The sequence below is a fragment of the Neophocaena asiaeorientalis genome, unplaced genomic scaffold (genome assembly GCF_003031525.2).
Source record: "Neophocaena asiaeorientalis asiaeorientalis breed wild unplaced genomic scaffold, Neophocaena_asiaeorientalis_V1.1 scaffold521, whole genome shotgun sequence".
NCBI lineage: Eukaryota > Metazoa > Chordata > Mammalia > Artiodactyla > Phocoenidae > Neophocaena > Neophocaena asiaeorientalis.
Genome location: NW_020174712.1, coordinates 6,728,911 through 6,750,904, shown reverse-complemented (window position 1 = coordinate 6,750,904; position 21,994 = coordinate 6,728,911). Strand labels below are relative to the sequence as shown.

At 41.8% G+C, this 21,994-nt stretch overlaps 1 protein-coding gene across 1 annotated transcript in view; it reads right to left on the bottom strand.

Annotated features, from left to right (window-relative positions):
* The window catches only part of MTMR7 (myotubularin related protein 7), a 93,495-nt gene extending 92,107 nt beyond the window's left edge, over positions 1-1,388 (bottom strand). Inside the window, exon 1 of the mRNA XM_024760009.1 lies at positions 1,228-1,388. Coding sequence (XP_024615777.1) covers positions 1,228-1,251 — 24 coding nt within the window. The 5' untranslated portion in view covers positions 1,252-1,388. The remainder of the gene's footprint in view (positions 1-1,227) is intronic.
* Positions 1,389-21,994: the final 20,606 nt, after the last annotated feature.

The following is a 21,994-nucleotide window of genomic DNA, read 5'->3' as shown; positions in this document are numbered from 1 at the left end:
TATGGCACTCTCCTCTAAGTTTACAATTTCCCGATTGTGAAGAAACAATTTAATTCCATAGTGCAAAATCAATACAACTTAACTTTACTGTTGGAACTCACATTATGTGGCAAACTGAAAGATTTTATTCTTCCACTGACATAAGACAATCGTAAAGCTGCCTTTATTAAGAGAAACCATTCCGGAATTTAGGAATGAATTTTTCTTACTGGACTTACTGCACAGCAATGGCCCCATAAGGTGAATACGATCCCTGGGGCCTCCTAAGTTCCGCCCACTCAGGCCCAGCTTTGACTTCACTGTCAGGACCTAGATTTTGAACAGGAGATCATCCCGGAAACGCAAGGCGCTATAGTGGTAGTAACAAGAGACAGCCAATAGGTTGCCGAAATAGGTTTTGTCACTAATTTAGGGTTTTTATCAGGAATGTCGATCACCTTTTTCGCTCTAAATTTTATTACTAGTACAACCATGAACAGTAAGGTTTGGTACAGGGGTCAACGTTTCCAGTGTTATTTAACTGAAATGATCTGGGACCAGACGCTTTTGTTGAGTTGGCAAGATCTGGTGTTGTTTAAAACAGACCAGTGGACGAATCTGTAAGCTGCAACCCACTGGAAAAGGCAAGAAGATGGAAGGATTGATAATATTCAGTCTACAGCGAACACTGATCATCTGCTCGGTGCAAGGTCCACTGCAGCTGATAGCCTGAGAACCAAGAAGCAGAAGGGCCAGTTGGGCGGGTCCGAACCCTTAGATTCAACAAGCTTCCCGAGTGCATTCAACGCACCTGCACGTAACTCGTTTCCTTGCACCTGTTATTAGGAAGGCTCGTTTCTCTTTCAACTGCTCAGAGCAGCCAACAGAAAAACAAATTTTTTTAAAGCAGCAACCTAGTGCTAGACCAGAAGGGAGCGTTTATCAGCCTATCAGCAGCCCCATTACTCTACTGGCAGTTAGGCTTCCCTCCCGTCCTGCCCTCTGTCCACTGAGCATCCCCAAGGACAAGAGGTTAGATCCAGCAGCAGCCCAGGCTAGGCCTGTGAGGCAGCAAGAGGAAGCCCAGCCTCCCGGCGAAGCGGGAGAGGCTCCGGCGCCGCCTCCTCCCTCGCTCGCTCGCGGTGCCAGTTCGGTCTGCGCCGGACAGGGAAGCCGGGCCTCCAGCCGGCTCAGCATCCTTCCTCTTGCTCCCGCTCTCCCTCCTCCGCCCGCGCCCGTAGCACCAACCTTAGGCGTGCGGATGTGCTCCATGGCGAGCCCGCCTCTGCTGGTTCCGGGCGGGTGAGGCCTCACGTACCTGCGCGCGTCTGCAGCGCGGCGGGAGGGATGCGGGGAGGGGGCTTCGCGCCCGGGAGCGGGCGGGTCTCGGGCTTAGCTCCGCCCTCAGGTGCGGCGGCGCCCGCGCGAGGCAGGCGTGCGGGGCCCGGGGCGCCCGCGCGGCCCTAGAGCGCGCGTCTCTGCGCCACTGCCACCTGTACCGCCTGTTGCCGCCCCGCCCCTTGCCTGGCTGCCTGGCTGGGGTCGCGGGAGCCAGAGCCGCTCGCTTCCTCTGAAGAAGGGCAGCCAGCGTAAGACTGTCGGGTTACTGTTCCCCGAGACACAATGGGGGCCTTGCGGTGGGTGTGGCCTCTTGGAGGAGAGATGGGACCAAGCGCTGCTCCACACCGCCCATGGGCTTCCTTCCAGAGCGTCCCAGGATAGGTGGGACTTCAGGGTGGGGCAGGAAAAAGGCTGCCACAAACACTCCAGATCCAGTGTGGCCTCTTGGGCCCTGTCTGTATATTTCACCACAGGCGGCAGAGCATTTGGGATGAAGATGGAAATAGCAACAGTGTTAGCGCCCGAGAAAGTGCTGTTAAGGCAGGCATCTCGCATCAACCTGTGACTTTACCGTTGGAAGAGACACTTTCCCTTGCGCAGTACTGGATGCTCATTTGACATCTTCACTTAGCTCTAACTGAACTGGAAGATATAGATAACAAAGCATCCATTATAAAGCATCATTCTTCCATTTATGATATTAAGAGTAGTTGTTGCCACTGTTAGTACTAAGCCATTTGGAAAAGCCAAAGGGAAGAAATGCGCGCCACCCACCCCCGCCTTTTTTTCTTGCAAACCTGTGTGTAAAGGTTTACCATAACTAATTATTTCATAAAACTGTTCGTAGTTCTTAGAATAATATCTCTCCAATTTTTTCCTAGCTCTTACTCATCTCTCTTTTACCTGGATTGTAAATTCTTTGGCTGTAGACATTGGGGGTTTTTTTATCTCTTTTTGTCCAGTCCATGGTAGGCACATTGCAACCTTCCAAATAAATGTTTATTTAATCAATACAGTATTGCATTTTTTTAATTTCCAGGTCCCCTTCACATATCTTTTATCATTTCATCCTCCTTCCACTCTGGGAGGCAATTAGGACAAGTTCAGTAAACTGATGTTTGCATATGGCAAAACTGACCCAGAGTATAATTTCTTGTTACTAAAAAACACCAGGAATAGCGTCAGGAGCACTCTGGTTCCAATTCAGCCTCTGACCTCATTCCACTTATTAGGATAAGTTAACATAGAATAAGCTAGAAATAAAATAACAGTAGGGAAAGAAATCTCTATAAGTAAACATTTGGGTTTGATCTAACAGTTCTCTGAGGAATCCTCCTTGGCTTGACCCCCAGCCCCGATCGCTATCCAGCTTATTAGATCGCAAGCTGTGTTGACCCCAGACAGCCACTCTGCTCTTTCTCACTTTCTCTGCACTGCCTCATGCCCCCATGTTTCACTGCTTCTCTGAACCACCACCCAGTGGGGCAGAAGAGATTGAACAAAGCAGCAAGAGCTGGTGGGCAGTGGAGTGAGAGAAGCTAGAATACACGTGATCCTAAGTAGGGCAGAAAGTGAAACCAGCCATTCACTTAGTTAAGAATCACTGATATTAATTTACTGACGGTCATGCACAAGGTACCATGGCAAATGCTGGGAAATGGAAGGGAGACCCAGAGGAGGAGGATACCAAGTTCCATAACAGTGATACGGATAACACCAAGGAAGTGAAAAGTAGACCAGTGAGATGGCAACAGAGCATGTGGAAATGCCAAAAGTAGCCTCAAGGAGATTGACCTGCTTCCTACATTTTCCATGTTAATTATATGGAAAATAATAGGTGAACTCGGGATCATATACCTAATGCCTAAAGTTTGCTGCTGTTGCATTTGTTATGAACCAAGGGTCATGTGGATAAATGTTGCACCTCTGAGTGTTCACAGAGCAGAAATCTCTCCATCTGGCACCAGAACCAAGAAGTAAGAAGGGTAGAAAAAAATGTATTCTTCTAACACTACAAAATTTGCAGAGGGATCCACATCCAGATTTATACTGCATCAATTTACTTTTTACACTACAGAGTCACTTTGCCCAGTGGGTTGGAAGATGGCTGTTTGTTTTTTAAGCTAGCATTTGTGAATCCTGGATGGAAAATTCAACAAAACTATTTTCACCATCAAGCAAAACATCAGACAATAAGGTTAAGACCTAGTTACCTGCATGTTCGTCAAACTACTTCTTCCCTTGACAGCACACAATATAGTTGCCCTCACTTTATCTTTAGTGCTCATGCTTCAGTGCTTTTCTACCTCTGTGAAAATGGTAGATATTTAATTCTCCTTTCCCTCATGGGCACACAGGAGACTATGCTTCCCCACTCTATTACTGTTGGGTGGGACCGTGGACCAGGGCTGTGGAAAGTGACCTGTGTCATTTTGAAGCCAAAGTTCTACAAAACCTCTGTGGCCCTCCAGCTTTCTCTTCCCTTGTCTTGTTCTTTGGAGATCTTATCTTGAAATTATAGAGAAAATAATGATGATAAATTCACTCTGAGTATATAACGTGACTGTGGCCACAAACTATTCAGCATTAGATTGACATGAAGAGAAAAACAGGCTGTTTCTCCAAGTCATTACTTGGAAGGGAGCTACTCTGAAGTGTCACAGCAGATTCTTTTGAGTGAAAAGAACAGCTTTTTGTAGCGGTGATCGTTGCATGAAGCCACTGAGGTTTAGAGTTTAAGTTTTGTACCTACCCTCGCCTATGCTGACATTCTAAAGAAGGGACTCTGAGAGTCAAAATAATATACCTCCTGTGTCTCTGATCTTTTCTCAAGGGGGTTGATAATGTCATTAAAGAGGTCTGATGACACGTCATCTGCCAAGACCTCAACTTTATTGTGTGTTACCAAACTTCTTCTGCAGAACCTCTCCTTAAGAAATTTTTATCACACAGATAGTCTAGTTGCAAATAATATTACTATAGGAATTTTTATATCCAAACTTGATATTCACTGGGAACGTTCCCAAATGCTGTGATCTTCAGTGGCGTGAGGAGATGTGGATGCTGATCAAACACTTGCAAGACTTTTTCTAGAATTCTTACATTTCTCCTGAGGCAACTAAAACTTCTGATTTGGAGTGAAGCCAAGAACTCTTTCCTCAGGAGGGTAGTATTGCTAACGATTACAGACTCAGTAAAATCCTATTCAGCACTGCTAAGCCTCAGCGGTCCACGAGGATATGAGTGGAGGAGGGCACCCGTCTCTATACAAGCCGAGCCTCAGCTAGAAGCAGGCTAGCTACCCAATAGGATAGGGTTAGAGCTGCATTTGGGGTTCTGCCTAGAAAAAATAACATCCTCACCTCCAGGATTTTTATGAAGCCAATTATGCCAAATACCAATGTCTTCTTTGGCCTCGCCCTATGCCAGACAGAGAGAATAAGCACTCTGTGGATTGCAGGCAGCTCTGCCCTTTTTCTAGAAACCAAAGGGGACACTCTGGACCAGCATAAAAGGAGCTCTTACTCTATGAACAGGCAAGGTTTTAAAACAGACTCTCATATTTTGTTCTCCCTCCAAGAAGGCACATCACTCAGACACAAGTCTGTATCCTCAGAGCACTTACTGTTTATTCCCTTCCCACTGCTGTCCCTTCAGCCATCATTTTGATGCAGACAATTCCCATGTCAATATTTCTAATCCTAAATTCTCTCCATACCTCACATATGATATTTCCATCCACCTGTTGAGTACCTCCACATGGATGTCCCATCAATGTCACAAACTAGGTATAACAGACAGGCCTATATTCAAGTCACAGCTGCAGCATGGGCTAGCTGTGTGACCTTGAACAAGTTTTTGACCCCTCTCAGCCTCAGGTTTCTTACCTGTAAAAGGGAGATAATGATAATATCTGTATTACTTTCTTTGTCTCAAGCTGAGGAGTAGATATCTATATATAGAGAGAGAGATATCTATCTATATGTATATGGATGTTTATTACATTATTTCCTGTTTATTTGTATATGCCTGAGGTAGTCCAAAATAAAAAATAAAATTGATAGCAAAAAATGGGGCATAATTACACCTCCTTCTTGGGATGGACGTGACAATTCAGTGAGATCGAGCATATATTTTGTGACTAATATTTATTGAGTGTTCTCTGTGAGCCAAGCACCGAGGATAAAGTGTGAACCAAAGCAATCACAGTCCTGCCCTCAAGGTGCTTCTGTCTAATAATATCAGCTACTATTATTATTATCATTATCTTCTACCTGATACCAAACCTCCTGTTGACGTCATTATTTCTTTTGTTAATCTCAATCACTCAAGTTCAGAGCCTTTGAGTTGTTTCTGGCTCATGTCCCTCACTGGCCCCCATACCCAGACAGATGCGGATTCCTCATCCACAACTTTTCCTCAGCTGATCCTTCCCCTTCCTTTCTCACTGCCATTGCTCTAAGATCCTCATTGCTTCTTCCTGGCTGGAATATTAGCCTCTGCTGCTAGATCAATCCTCATGAAAAGCAACTCTAATCATCACTCTCCATCTTAAACACCTTCAGGTGGTTTACAATTGCCTTTTAATTAAGTACCATCTCCTTATTCTGTCATTTAAGGCCCAGTCACATCCTACCTTTCTCTTTCTCTTTTACAAACTCAGCAAAGTTAAGTCACTGGCACTTAGTAGGTGCTCAATAAATATTTTTTGAATGTATCACTTAGTCAACCAATCACTTTCTATATCCTGCATTTACTTACCTTTATGTCTTTGTTCACACTATTCCTGTGTATCAAATCCCCTAGGTTCATTTCAAGATTCACTTCAACATTCCCTCCAAATGCAGTTCTTCCAAAATAACTCTTGTCTGTTCATTCCAATAAGCAGAGATGGTCATAAGCAGTTTATTTTCATCTGGAAGTGTAATTTTATGCATCTCTGTCACAACTTATCCACAGGGGACCTTAATCAGTCCCCTGTTCCAAGAATCACGCTGGGTCACTACACTGACAATGTCATGCTGGTCGGATGGAATGAACAGAAAGTTGCAGGGGTCCAAGATGTCCAAGAAAAACACACATGTGTCAGAGGATGGGAGATACATTCTGGGGAAATTCAGGGTCCTGCCATCTCAGTGAAGTTTCTACGATCTGCAGTGGTGAAATAGCTTCTCCAGCATGAAAGGCAAGTTGCTTTGCTTTGCGGCCCTCTAGCCTATTACAGAGTTGGCCATCAGGCCCACCAGCTCTGACTGGGGCCTTGGGTAAGAAAAGGGTCTCTAGCTGATTTGAGTTGTGGTGGAAACAGATCTATGACAGTGGCTTTTTGACCCCAGCAGATCCAAATACGAGGAGGTGATAAACATTAAATGAGGTCATAAGGGTAGGGCTCTAGTCCAATAGAACTGGTGCCATTATAAGAAGCGGAAGAGATCGCTCTCTCTCTCTCTCTCTCTCTCTCTCTCTCTCTCTCTCTCTCTCTCTCCCTCTCTATCATATGAGGATACAGCAAGAAAGCAGTCATCTGCAAGCCAGGAAGGAGAGCTCTCACCAAAAACTTGGGGGACCTTGATCTTGGACTCTCCAGCCTCCAGAACTATGAAAAATAAATTTCTGTTGTTCAAGCCACTCAGTCTGTAGTATTTTGTTATGGCAACTCAAGCTGATGAATACAAATACATAGAGTGGTTTGCACTGATCCCAACTTGCCACAGATATTTAGAACAACATAATTTATGAAATGTAAATATTTCAGGCTTCAGAAACTTAGGAATATAAAGGCAATCACATGAATATTAATACCTAAAATCTCAACAGCCCTAAGCCTCCATCTTCATTATATAGAGTCCTCTTCTTCCTAATACTTGCAGAGGAACCAATGTGTATGCACAGCCAGTCCTGGTGGCTCCCTGCTGCATTGCTAGCCAGGGCGGGATCCTGCTGCAGCAGACGCAGTGAGAGGCAAAAGATGCTGCTGCCCTTGCTGCCAGGAATCTGCTGTTCTCGATGCCAGGGAAGCTGTCATGCTGCCTCTATCTTCTGATTCAAAAATCAAACTTGCACTCAGTTTGGAGGATTTCTCACATCAAAGATGTTCAGTATTCCAGAGTATAAGAGTTTTTTCCTTTCCCCACCATTGTTCCACTCTGGGTCTTCGACAGCTTCATTCAGTGCCAATACTCAACTGAGACTTCGTCCTCTTGTAGTCCGTCACTGCCATTGTCAACACTGCTACTCTGTGGTCATCGACACCTACACTGCTGAAAACAGGCTCTTCTCAAAGTTTGTGAGATTGTGAAGCCGCTATCGCACTCCAGCGCGGGACCTCTGCCCACGGCAGATATTCTTGTGAAATGAAAGAAAGGTAAGACCTTCTTATGAAGCTCATTTAGGGTTTGTCCAAAGCAGAGCTCCTGGGTTGCCAAGTGTCAGAGTTCACAATCTGTCAATACGTGGACACTGCCGTTTCCCACCAGGCGCCGAAATGGAATGTTTCTGAGATCAGTCAGAACCTTGGACGCAGAACCACCACACTCCCTTTCCGACATCAAGCCCTGATGCTAGGACGTACCTTTTATTTTGATCCCGTTTTCAGTCGTGATGAATTTCTCTCTCTTTGGATGGAGTTAGGTTTTGTGGGGCAGGTTGATATCATCACAGGCTCCCTAATTCTTCAGATTTTCGCCAATATCTGTGCAGCATTCAAGTTTTTGTAAATTCAGGATGTTCTTCAGCTCCCGTGAAAATAACAGTATTCCAACGGACCCCTAGGGGACAGGATTCTGCCTAATCCAACAATCTGGAAGCATCTGAGCTCTAGCTCCAGTCCACCCAAGACTCCCTGTCACGTTTTGGTTGGTGAAACATTAGAAGCAATAAATATCAAAAATAAATAGAATTTTGGACTTCCCTGGTGGTGCAGTGGTTAAGAATCCACCTGCCAGTGGAGGAGGCACAGGTTCAAGCCCTGGCCCGGGAAGATACCACATGCCACGGAGCAACTAAGCCAGCACACCACACTACTGAGCCCCTGTGCCACAACTACTGAAGCCCGTGCCCCTAGAGCCGGTGCTCCACGACAAGAGAAGCCACCACACTGAGAAGCCCGTGCACCGCAACAAAGAGTAGCCCCCGCTCGCTGCAACTAGAGAAAGACTGCGCGCAGCAACAAAGACCCAACGCAGCCAAAAATAAATTAATTAATTAACTTTTAAAATAAATAGAATTTTTAAATAAAATGTGGCGTGGCTGTATGTGAAATACTGTATGAGCTTGAAAGTTTTTTTCCCAAAGGATACTTAATGACATAGAAAGATGCTCATAACAAAATTTTAAGCCAAAAAGCCAGATACTAAACTGTATATACAGTGCGATCTGAGTTGTGTTTCAAAATGTGTATGTGTACGTGTGAAAGTAAAGAGAGAAAAAATAGAAGAAAAAAACACAGGCATAACAATTACATCTGGGTGTAGATTTGTGGTGATTATAATTTTGTTTTTTTATATTTTACAAATATTTACATTGCACATTTTAATAATTACAAAGAATGCGTAATTTCAAATAGAAACAAGTAATAATAATCGCATCATAGTGTCAAGAGTCAAAGCAAATATTTTTGTGGAGAAAGAATTTGTTTTTTTAAAAAGACTACTGAAGAGTTGAGAGAATTTTAAGTGTATACTTCCTAAAATTTCAGGTCAAAAATAATCTTTCTGAAAAGTAATCATTTTTCAGCATAAAATCCAGATTATTTTCCATAAGGAAGCAATAAAAACAATATCCCAAGTGTGTAACAATAGCTGGAAAAAGAAAAGAGGAGGGTGCTCCCTCCTGACTTGTAAGGATTTTAGCAATGCTGTTTTTACAACCAAAAAAAAAAAAAAAAAGCCCCAAAGATTTTTCTATGAAGTACAATCAAGCTTGGAGGAATGTTCTGTGCTTAAAAGCCAATGTTCTATAAAAAAATTACTTAACTGACTTTAACTTTTAGTAAAAACTCTGAGATGTATCTTTGGTGTTTGGGTCATACGTAATTAATAAAACTTTATCTTAATCCCCTTCTTTTTAAAATTTAGATGCAGATGCTAAGTATTGGCAAAATACATATGAACATAAATCTCATAGCCGGGACAATTTGAGACTCTTCATAAACAGATGTAAAAGTTGTTCTTGGGTTACATTAGGGTTTCTTGTGGAGATAATGATTAATTTTGAATGCTGGCTCTGCAAGGGAATTTTTCCATCTCTTCTTTGGCAGAGAGGATATTTTTGTAAACAAAATCAGTGAACAAGATTTGTGCAAGATGGTGAACTAAACACGGATTCGATCTGGCTCTAACTTGCTGAGAACCACCTATGTTTGCATTTGGATTTGGCAGATGTGATTGACTGTCTTGCCACGGCAAAGACAAGCCTAGAGAGCTTGAACACGGCACAAGATAGGAACCCCACCATCTGCAGGTAGAACAGATCACATTTATTTTCAGTGTTTTGTTCCTGATCGTTTGGTCATTTTTCAGGGAGTCTGCATGAATAATCGCCAACTTAGGAATGAATTATAGTCCAAGAGTCGCATTGTAAGAAGGTTGTTTGGTTCTCAGATTTCACAAACGATGACAATTTCTGGGCCATTCCTCTGAAGGGTCTGCAAACAATGGTACTAGTTGTCCTGTTACTTACACTGTACTGAATTCCCACGTATGACTTTACATCAAAATGCATAAGGAACATTGCATTTTAGGAATAGACCTCCTCCCTCCACCTTAGAAGCAGGAGGGGCTACTTCCACAAGCCCCAGAGCAGCCTTAAGTGATGGGGTGCCAATGGAAGTGACTTCTCTTGAAGAGCAATATCTCAACTCTTTCCTCTTTACATTATTAGGTTAGCAAGCACCTGGAAGTCATAAAGCTCTTTAGGTTCTGTGGTCTTTGCAGACTATGAAACAGTATTCCACCAGGATAGATAGAGGATTACATATATATAACTCTATGTGTGACTATTTTTGCAGTCATATATAGAATATCTCAACCACAATAATGTGTCAATAAAAGATCTGCTTTGTAGAATGCTCCCAAATTTTATGGTCATATTTGTTAGCAATTTGTTCATTCATTTTGGTCTTGGGAATAGCAAACACAAAAGATTTTAAGAACATTTATAGAAGAAAAAATTTAAAGAGATAATTCCTTTTCCTGAAAATTGAGAAAGATTGATCTTATTCTATTTTAACTGATGGCATCCTGGTCCAACTTTTGAAAGCGCTGTTTAAACTCTAAAAGTCTGAATTAAAGAACAAAGGAGAGTTGAGAGAGGTAGGGACTGACGCAACAATGATTTCCCATGACCTTATATTAATGACCACCTTTGTATGCCCAGGATCCCTGAAAACCAAAGCAGGACACAGACTCACAATTGACTAAACAATAGAGCTTCCCTGACTAGAAAGTTTTAAAAATCACAAAATTCCCTAATAGTGGTGTAAATGAATTATCATTCGTCTCTTTTCAGGATACATAACGCATATGCTAAACACCAAAAAGCAGGACAAGTACATAGAGACAAAAAAAAATTTTTAAGTAATTTCTTATCTCAATTCTAGTTTGCTCGAGTTACTTGAAGTGGCATCAGCATGGAACAAAAGCAATTTCTTTTACTCTTAGGAAGAGAAGCTTACTAGGAAAAAAACCACATAGGATTGAACAAGAGAATGTGACGATGTTCGTTGACTCTACTGAAGTATTTATTGTGTGAAAACTGAACACCTGACTTCTTTGTGCTTTGAAGGAGGAAACAGCTGGCAGAAGCTCTGGGAACTTCCCTAGGCCTTCGGATCTCTGGAGTGTCTCCAATCTAATTTCCAATCTTTAATTTTAAAGATTTTCCATTTCTACCATTAGTGCCCTTCAACTGTCGGTCCTGAGCTTCAACAACCTATTTCTAGCATTTTGTACATTTTATTTCTTTACATTTTCACTCACTATTTAATACATACTTGATAGGCTTAACTTCAAAAGTCCATGTTTCTAACTCAGCTAAACACCTGACCATGACTAGTTACTTACATCTGCTGCAATTGTCATATCACTAGTATTATTTTTCTACTACTACTTATTTAAAATAATGGCAAAATGTATTAAATATTCAAATAATTGTACAAACTCTCCTGGACAAACCAAGAAAACAACACAGTTTAAAATACTATGCCGGGCTTCCCTGGTGGTGCAGTGGTTGAGAGTCTGCCTGCCGATGCAGGGGACGCGGGTTCGTGCCCCGGTCCGGGAGGATCCCACATGACGCGGAGTGGCTGGGCCCGTGAGCCATGGCCGCTGAGCCTGCGCGTCCGGAGCCTGTGCTCCGCAACGGGAGAGGCCACAACAGGGAGAGGCCTGTGTACCACAAAAAAAATAATAATAATAAAAGTAAAATAAAATACTATGCCAACTGGCCAGCAGGGTCAGCATGAGACACCTCTAAGTGTGTGTTCATCACTCATTAAGGAAAAGTTGACAATCTGCAACTTGGGGTCATCGTTACGGAATATACAAAAGCGCAGGTTGTTTAAAGTCATGTAGGTTATTTGTAAGTCAAGGTATTCTCTTCACTCCTTCACCTCATCCTTTAAGTAACAAAGTATAATTCTATTTTCTGAAAAAATTTTAATATCAAACTTTTCATTCGAATACTATGGAGAGTGAATAATACCTCAATATAAATTTATCTCTATAAATAGAAGATAGAAAAATATATGTACACACACACACACGCACGCACACACGTGTTCTCTGCACCAAAAGAGAGCTCACTTCCAATTGTAGAGAAGTGCATTTGGTGCCACTGAGATTATTAATACTTTCCTCAAATTGTTTCTCCTACAACATGATGGGAGGCACTACCCAAGAAAATCACTTCATTTGAATCTTTTTGAGCTTAAAAGAGAAAGAATTTTCAGTTAGCAGAGAAAACTCTAAAACCAATTATACGCACCACTAGTGTTTTGTATTGTTTGATTATTTTTGCTGAATTTGATTTTGCTTTCTTTTACCTTCTTGAGAGGCATGATAATGGGGTGCTTAAGAGCATGGGCCACTAGGGCCAGCCCTCCTGGGCTTGAATTCAGGCTCTCCACTTACCAGGGGCATAAGCACTTCCTATGCTTAACCTCTCTGTGCCTCAGTTTGCTCACCTGTAAAATGGGAATTAATGACTGGGTTGTTGTAAGGAATCAGGGAGTGGTGAATTCAAAGCAATTGGAGCAGTGCCTCTCACCTTATGCCCTCGAGAACCCCTCTTCTTGGGGCCAGCTCCTCTTCCACTTCATTTCTCTTTTTTAACTCAAAATAGGCAGAAAGGAAAACACAGCATTTCTCACTAATGGGCACTATAGGGGTATTTGGAGTGGGACAATTAATTCATGGTGCAAGACTGACCCACAGAGCGTTTGTTGTCCTTGATCCCTGGGCACCAAATGCCCACGGAATGCCCAGTCATCGTGACATCCAAACACAGTGCCCCTCCCCGGCAATATTTACAAATGCCCCTTCGTTCCAAATGCCCACCTGGGTTGAGAACCACAGTAGATACTTACCAGTTACTTTCACAGATGTCAGCTGAAGTTTAAGGGGAAAATATGGAAAGGATGGTAGATGAAACTGACAATGGTAACATTAACAACTACAATTTGTTGAGTCCTTATTATGCGCTAAAGCTTATAACAGATCCATGAGGAGAGGAAGGAATGAAGATTTAATCATTAAATAACTAATCTGGGTCACAGACGTGTCAAGGTGATATCAGAATTTGAATTCATGGTTCTCTTACCCCGTATCTTGTGCTCTTGTTCAACAGCTAGATAGCTTACAGCTTTAAGTCAACTAAGTCAGCTGACCCTCAGAGAGCGCCATAAGTTTGACCAAAGACCAGATTTTATGCAACGTTAACACACTCATCTTTATGTCTATACGGTAGACCTTGAACAGAGATGGTTTTGCTCATCTTGAGCCCTGGACTCTTGACTTTAATGGTCAGGTAGAGTTCAAACAGTTTGTAGATAGATATAGATAACAATACCTGTAAGAATTCCTATGGAATTCACAAAAAGTGTATCAAGACTAATTGAATTCTCAGTCTGTAAAGTAAAAAGAATATAAGCCAGAAGTCTCTGGGTCTTCCTAGCCTGTGGATGCGACTTCCATGGGCTCACTGTCTCCATTTGCCCAGACAGAGATTCCTGTCTCCAGAAATGTTACCCCCAGGCATGTCTAGACATTCCTAGAGGCTTACTGGATACACCCAGGAACACCTGTTCTCCTCAAGCTCCACTCCTGCTTCTGTCTTATGAAAACCCCACCTAGCGGATACGTCCTCATCACCACTGCTACCGTCAATGAGAAGGTTAACGTCATGCCAAGGGGGTTGTTTCCTGGCACTTCCAGGCTGACCATTTTGAAGGGCAGGAACCATGCTGGGTTTCTCACAGAGGTGGGCAGGATGCCTCTCTCCCCAGCTCTGGGTCACATTTTTCTGAATTGCAAAGCAGCTCTGTTTGAGTCCAGAGTCCACAGAATTTCTCATGAACTCCTTTAGTTAGTGGCTCACCCATCTTTCCACTGGTGCTCAAACCTGTGTGATGAAACAATGTGTCAGTCATGATTTCCACCGTCCTTGCCTCTAGGGAAAACAAAAGCAAACACCCTTATTTTGGTAGTTAACTTTATGTGTCAGCTTGACCAGGCTAAGTTGCCCAGTTGTGAGGTCAAACACGAGCTGTGAAGGCAATTTTTTTTTTTAGCTGTGGTTTACAGTAGACTTTGAGTAAAGCAGATTACTCTCCGTAATGTGGGTGGATCCATCCAATTAATTGAAAGCCTTCAGAGGAAAGACTGAGGTCCCTAAAGAGGAAGGAATTCTGCCTCCAGGCTGTCTTTGAACTCAAGACTGCAACGACTCCTGCTGGAATTTACAGCCTGCTGGCCTGCCCTGCAGATTTTGGACTTCTAGCCCCCATGATCACATGAGCCAATTCCTCAAAATAAATCAATCCATATCTAGATCTAAAAATAGAGAGAAGATAGATATAGATATGAAAGATACATAGAATACATAGAGGATCATAGAATGTCCTAACAGGATAATAGGATAGAGGATAATAGAATATATATATAGGATATTAGGATGATAAAATAAATATATAATTATAGATATATATAGCCTATGATGTCTTCTATATATTTTCTGTATATATCTCCTATTGATTCTGTTTCTCTGAAGAACCATGACTAATACACTTAGCAGCTTACAGACAACCAAAAAGTACTTGATCATAGCAACTTAAACAGATGCTCAGAGAGAGACAGCACCTGCTTGCAAGGTCAGCAAACCAGCATGGATCGATGACCATGCTAAGGTCCTCTGGAACACTATTTTATGTGGTAGGTAATGATTTGTAGGAGATACAAGGTGGGTTAGGGTATTAGTCTCGGTTTCTCTCACCTAGGACTCTAAACAAGCTAAGGGGATACCAACTGCTTTGACCTTCCACCGTGTTGTTCTTTCCCCACCCAACTGGCACAGGGGTATCTGCTTCTTCAAGAACATTCCTACCACCATGATTTCTAATTCCACCACAACTGTAATTAGCTAACCTTTACTGACGGTTTCCTCTTTCACCCAGATGTCAGCTGGGACATACTCACTCTGAGATGAAATTAGCTTAAACCCACAGTCCAGGCCCCATGAAATCCACATTTCTGCAGAGTTTTACATGAGGAGGAAGGTCAACACAGGTTCTAGGGTCCTGTTGCCTCTCTTCCATGGTTTGTCATCTTAGACTTACAACTCAGTTTTTCCCGTATTTCTACATAAAACAGCTCAAACCAAATATTTGAGAATATGTAGATAATACTGAAGATACATTTTTTTAAATTTTTAGGATTGTTTATGTCACATCACCCAGCACAGTACTACCAATTTGAAAACACCTATTACTGTAGTGAATATTATTTGAAATATGAATTGAAGTTCCCTTTCCTTACATTTCCTTTTACCATTATCTTTCTTCCGACTACTCAGGCAGCTATAACATCCTTTATGTGCTCTTAAGAGGAGGTCAGATCAAAGCTAGACCCCCAAAAGCCCTTGCGTAGCAGAGAGTAGAGCTGAGAGCCACAATACCTGGAAAAAAATGTTTTCTCAATTCCAAAAACTTAGCTTTAATTGTTAAGATCCAAAGCCTGAGGGAGGAAGACATAAAGTTTACCCTCAAACAATATATGGGGAGGAGAAAGATGAAGAGTCCATATTCAGCCACACAAGAAGAGGATGAAAGACTTTTCTTGTCGAGGGAAAGAACTTCAAAGGGGAGAGAAGAGCGGGAGTGTGAGTTTGTGAGTATTTGGTGCTCCTGGACCCTGGCCTCACTCCCTGCCTAGGCTGAGTCCAGGTGGAGAAGACAACTGGAAATCCAAGATGGGTTTAGAGAACCCAAGTCAGGAAAGGACTAGACCTTCCCTCTCAAAGCATAATATGGGAAGTCTGCGAGTCTCTTAGAGAAACTGGCACCAGCAAAATCTGAAAATTGCCCAGACAGCTGGCCCAAGGGCAGCCTCAGGGGCCGCCAGGGTGATATGGGGACAGCAACACAAATTTATTGTGGCCCCTGAAAGGGGGGTGGGAGTGACACTCAGGCCAGGGGGTGTGAAGGAATCTGGGATCTATGCCCCAGTGAGCAGGACCCGAAGTGGCCTGCATTGAACAGATCATCAGAAGGGTTATTGGGAGGACAGTGGTCACTTCAGCACAAGCAGTAGAAGGTGCATCCGGAGGCTGGTGGGAGAAGGTGCAGCTCAGGGGCTGCCAGAGATGGATACGGGATGATTGAGGACCAGACATCCTCTTCCCCTGACCTGGATGATTGTTAAAGTCACTTCATTCTGGAACTTAGCTTACCTCCTGGGCAGAAAGGAGGAAAGAGTTGAGGAAGAATAGGAAATGATTGAAGTGACAGCCATAATCTATGGAGTTTCAACCCTAAGTACCTGAGCTAACACTGAATCAGAAGATTATCTTGTCGCTACCCATTAAAAAGGGGACTCAAAATTTAGTTCAGGTATAGAGAAATGAAGAAAGTTCCAATTTCGCGTATCTGTGCACTATATGAGGAAGGTGTATACAAGTTTTACTCAGAACAGGCATTCCTGCTGTTGAAGTACCATGGCATTCACTCTGGGGGTTCTCACTGGCCCTTCACCCAGCCTTTCTTCTTCCTTCTGGATTTCTCTACTCACATTCACTTCTCTGTTCCTTTCCACCCAGTTTGCCTCGGGAACTCCAAGTTCTGCTTCTGCAACATGCAGAGCAAGTCAACACCAGCTCCTAATCCCATCACACACAAGCCAGTTAAGTCTCAGGTAACATGAAGCATCTTTCCACGGAGCAAAATCCATCCCTAGAAGTCACTCAGGTTATGAAAGGCATCTTTCTCCTTTTACAACTACGTACCAGTAACGAGCTAGTTGCCTTATGGATGTCACCTAACCATAACACAAGAAAACTGAAGGAGGCTCAGAAAGAAAATAGAAGGAAACAGGTCGGAAATTGTACGGGCAATATTTGCACCCTGCTTCCCTGTTCTGAAATCCTGCCATTGTATTGCCAATATTCCTAGTCTTTGCTTAAGAAGTTGCTTAACTTCCTTGAGGATGAAGTCTTGATCACAGCCATTTCTTCCAAAGGCTTGGATTCCTTCCAGCCTGCTCCACCTGATTTACTGGTTAATGAAAAGGCAGATGGGCTCTGTGTCTCCAGCCAGAGAGCTCATTATCTGCCTTGTCATTTGGTAACTTGCTCAGTGGTACAATCAACCTCACTGCCTTTGAGGCCTGAGGGAATCTTTTAATTCCCCTCTAATGGGAACAGTCATTTCCTGCTCTGAGTTTCAAGTGAAATTTGATCAGGAACATTTCCTGTGCATCTCTCTGGGAGCAGTAGCTGATGGGTGGTATTATTGTTTAATTCTTTCATGTTCCCCCTTTGTGGACTACCAGGGTCACCCGGAGCAGTGTTCCTGCAACCTCCTCTGAGGAAAATGACTCCAACAGGGAGTTGATTTATGATAGTTCCCAACCAATGTTCTCACAAAATAGAGAGGGGGAAAGAGAGTTGTGAAAATGGATGGAACCACACAAAACACTTCACCCTACACTGAAAAATAATGTGTTTGGAAATGCCTAACAGCTCATGAAAAGTAGACACATCAAATATTTTCTCATTTCTAAAAAGACTAAAGAATAGAACACATTGCATTTAACCTTGGTAATCCAATTAGCATTACAAATTTTATCTATTTCAAGATCATTTCACTCTGAAAATTAACAATTTTTGAGAGTTTTTGAACACAATCATAAAGACTAAAGACTAAAAAGACTAAAGAGGGCTTCCCTGGTGGCAAACTGGTTGAGAGTCCGCCTGCCGATGCAGGGGACATGGGTTCGTGCCCCAGTTCAGGAAGATCCCACATGCCGCGGAGTGGCTGGGCCCGTGAGCCATGGCCACCGAGCCTGCACGTCCGGAGCCTGTGCTCCACGACGGGAGAGGCCACAGCAGTGAGAGGCCCGCGTACCACAAAAAATAAATAAATAGATAAATAAAAATAATTTTAAAAATAAAAAGACTAAAGAATAGAATACATTGCATTTAACCTTAGTAATCCAATTATCACTACAAATTTTATCTATTTCAATATCATTTCACTCTGAAAATTAACAACTTTTGAGAGTTTTTGAAAACAATCATAGTTAGAAAAATAATCTTTCATAAGTTAATAAACTGTGCTATGATAACTAGGCAGTCAAGTAGATTAAACTCAAATCCAACTTGATTTCTCTGTTTTAAAAACCCTATTTATCAACTATACTCGAATAGAAAATAAAAATTAAATTAAAAATAAATAAAAACTCTATTTTCCCCAGGTAGTCAAGTTCTTTTTAAATGAAAGATCAATGTAATTTATCGTATTATTAGAAAAAAACACATATAGTCATCTCAATAGATACAGAAAAATCATTTGACAGAAACCAACATCCATTCCTGATTTAAAAACAACAAAACTCTCAGCAAACTGGAAATGGAAGGGAACTTCCTCCATTTGACAAAGAGCGTCTACAAAAAACTACAGCTAATGTCATACTTGATGATGAAAGACTGAAAGCTTTCTCCCTAAGATCAGAAGCAAGTCAAGGATGTGCACTCTCACCACTGTTGTTCACCATTGTATTAGAGATTCTAGCCAGTGCAATAAGGCAAGGAGAAGAATTCAAAGATGCCCAGATTTAGGGCTCCCCTGGTGGCGCAGTGGTTGAGAGTCCACCTGCCAATGCAGGGGACACGGGTTCGTGCCCCGGTCCAGGAAGATGCCACATGCCGCGGAGCGGCTGGGCCCGTGAGCCATGGCCGCTGAGCCTGCACCTCCGGAGCCTGTGCTCCGCAACAGGAGAGGCCACAACAGTGAGAGGCCCGCATAACGCAAAAAAAAAGATGCCCAGATTGAAAAGGAAGAAGTTAACTTATTTATTTGCAACCAACATGATTTTATACACAGAAAATCCTATGGAACCTACAAAAAACTATAAGAACTAACAAGTAAGCTTAGCAATTATGCTAAGGGTACTTGGTACAAGTATCCTTAGCAAGGATAGAAGATCAATACAAAAATCAATTGTATTTCTACATGCTAGCAACCAATAATTGGAAATTAAAAATAATACCATTTAAAATACATTTAAAATGTTAAATAGGGATAAATCTAACCAAAAAAATGTGCAACCCCTGTACACTGTGAACTATAAACATTGCCGAAGGAAATTAAAGAAGACCTAGATAAATGGAGGGTTATACTGTCTTCATGGATTGGAGGACTTGATATTATTATAATGTTTCTCCCCAAATGTATTTATAGATTCACAGCAATCCCAGTCAAAATTCTAGCAGGTTGTTTTCGTATAATTCACAAACTGCTTTTACAATTCACATGGAAATGCAAAGGACCTAGAGCAGCCAAAACAATTTTAAAAAATAAGAACCAGTTTGGAGGATTTATAGTATTTAACTTCAAAATTGTAAAACCGCAAATAATCAAAACAATGTATCAGTTTAAGAATAGACAAAAAGAGTAAACAAAATACAGGATCGAGAAATAGACCCACACATATATAGTCAGTTGATTTTCAACAAAAGAACAAAAGCAATTCTGTGGCGAAAGGATAATCACAAACGGTGCTAGAAAAATTGGATATCCAGATGCAAAAATAAACTGTGATTCATATTTCACATCATTCACCTGAAAATGGATTATAGATTTAAATGTAAAACGTAAAACTATAAAACTTCTAGTAGAAAACATAGGAGAAAATCTTTGTGACCTCAGGTTGAGCGGAAGTTTTCTTACATATAACACCAAAAGCACAACAATCCATTAAAAAAAAACAAACATAAATTGGACTTTATCAAAAATCAAGAAACTTCTGCTCATTGAAAGACATCTCAAGAGGGTGAAAAGACAAGCCACTGACTGGAAGAAAATATTTACAAATCACATATCTGATAAGGGATTTGTATCTAGGACTTCTATATGACACTCTCAAAACTCAGTATTATGAAAGCAATGTTTTAAAATGGGCAAACAAGACATGGAAACAACCTAAATGTCCATTCATAAATGAATAGGTAAAGAAAACGTGGTACATAGACACAGTAGAATATTACTCATCCATAATAAAGAAGGAAATCCTGCCATTTGAGACAACATAGATGGACCTTGAGGGCATTATAGTAAGTGAAATAAGTCAGACAGAAAAAGACAAATACTGTATGATCTCACTTCTTTGTGAAATCAAAAACATCAAACTCATAGAAACACAGAGTAGTTGCCAGGAGCTGAAGGGTGGAGAAATGGGGAGATGTTAGTCAAACGGCACATACTTCTGGTTATAAGACGAGCAAGTTCTGTGTGTCTAAGTTACAGCTTGGTAGCTACAGCTAACAGCACTGTATTGTATACTTGAAAGTTGCTGTGGGAGGAGAGCTTTAATATTCTCACCGTGACAAGAAGATGGTAATTATGTGAGGTAAAGAATATGTTAACTGTCCTTATATTGGTAAGCATTTCACAATATAGGCGTGGAGCGAACCATCACATTGAACACCTTAAACTTACACAATGTTGTATGTAAATTATATCTCAATAAAAAAGAAAAAGATTCAATGGGAAGGTTGGCCATGGGGTCAGTGGGAAGGAGCAAACTGCTTTGGCTCCAGCCAGACATGTGCAAGAGGGCGGCTGCAGCCAGCAGATGAGTAACTGCGCTGAGGCTGAGGGCATGTTCTACTCCAGTAGGAGACGGAGCTGACTGAATACTGACTGCTCACTGGAGACTCTAGGGTCTAGCCACGAAGGACTCAACTGCCGCACTGGGATGGGACAGTTAACAACAGCCACTGAAGGGCATCCAGCCAACCTCATAAAACTGGGAGTCATCTAGACATTAAGGACAGAAAGGTGCAAAGCATGAGGCGTTCTTTGTAACTCCCTCAGAATTTGCTTTTACCTGTCTAATTAAGTTGTCCTGCGTGAGATGGTTTCCAAAATCTGATCTGTGATAAAATTCTGGAAATAAATATCATAGTTTAAATCATTGCTGCACATAGAATGTCCTGCCACCATGGAAATAGTCTTCATCTGCACTGTCCAACCTGTTAGCCACACGTGACCACTGAACACCTGCACTGTGACAAATGTGAATGTTATTGAACTTTTAACTGTATTTAATTTTACTTCGAATAGTAACATGTGGCTAATGGCTATGGTATCAAAATTTTTTTAACCTATCTTGAAACAATCTGCATTTCCATTGGTGGTAGCGTTTTGCCCTGAGTGAAGTTTAAGAAACAAATTAAATTGCTACAAAAAGAAGCACCAATATTTTTGTATTCTGTATTTGAGAGCATCTCAAAACTGGCACATTTTTTTTTATTCCTGTTGTGGGATTTTTTGGTGAGGACTAAGACAAAAATTTAGAAAAGAAAATTCTTTTTTAAAGGAAATCAATTAATTTCATTACATTAGAGATTCGTTTCTATCAACTTTTATATAGTGAGCAAGAAAGTTACAGCCGATATATGTTCTTTTGTTACTCAACATTCACTTACTTTTGTCCTGGTAACAGAACAATGGCTTGTTTTTCTGTCAACACCACCCTAACCCATCCACTTTCATCCTGTCCCGTCACTCATACATGGGGCCGGAGGTTGGGTGGGGGAGTAGAAACTTTCTCATCATCCAATCAGAACCAACCAAGTGAAATGAGATTTTTGTGGGGACTGTAGAGAAAAGACTGCTAACGTCAGCAGGACTGCTGGGAAATTAGAATAATGTGAACCTGGAGGGTCCATGCGAGGCCCAAGGGAGTCACCAACGAAAAAGAAGTCTGGACCCCTGACTTAATAACTTACAGAAATTAGCGACTCACCTAAAGATGGGCTGAAGATTTTTACATTTTATTTCCTCTAGATTTACTGTTAGCCTTTGTGACGCGGGGTCTATGTTAGTTCATTTCACATGGTGGCTGCCTCGTAAATGTTTGTTGAATTAACCAATTACACAAATCACCAAATATTTACCGAA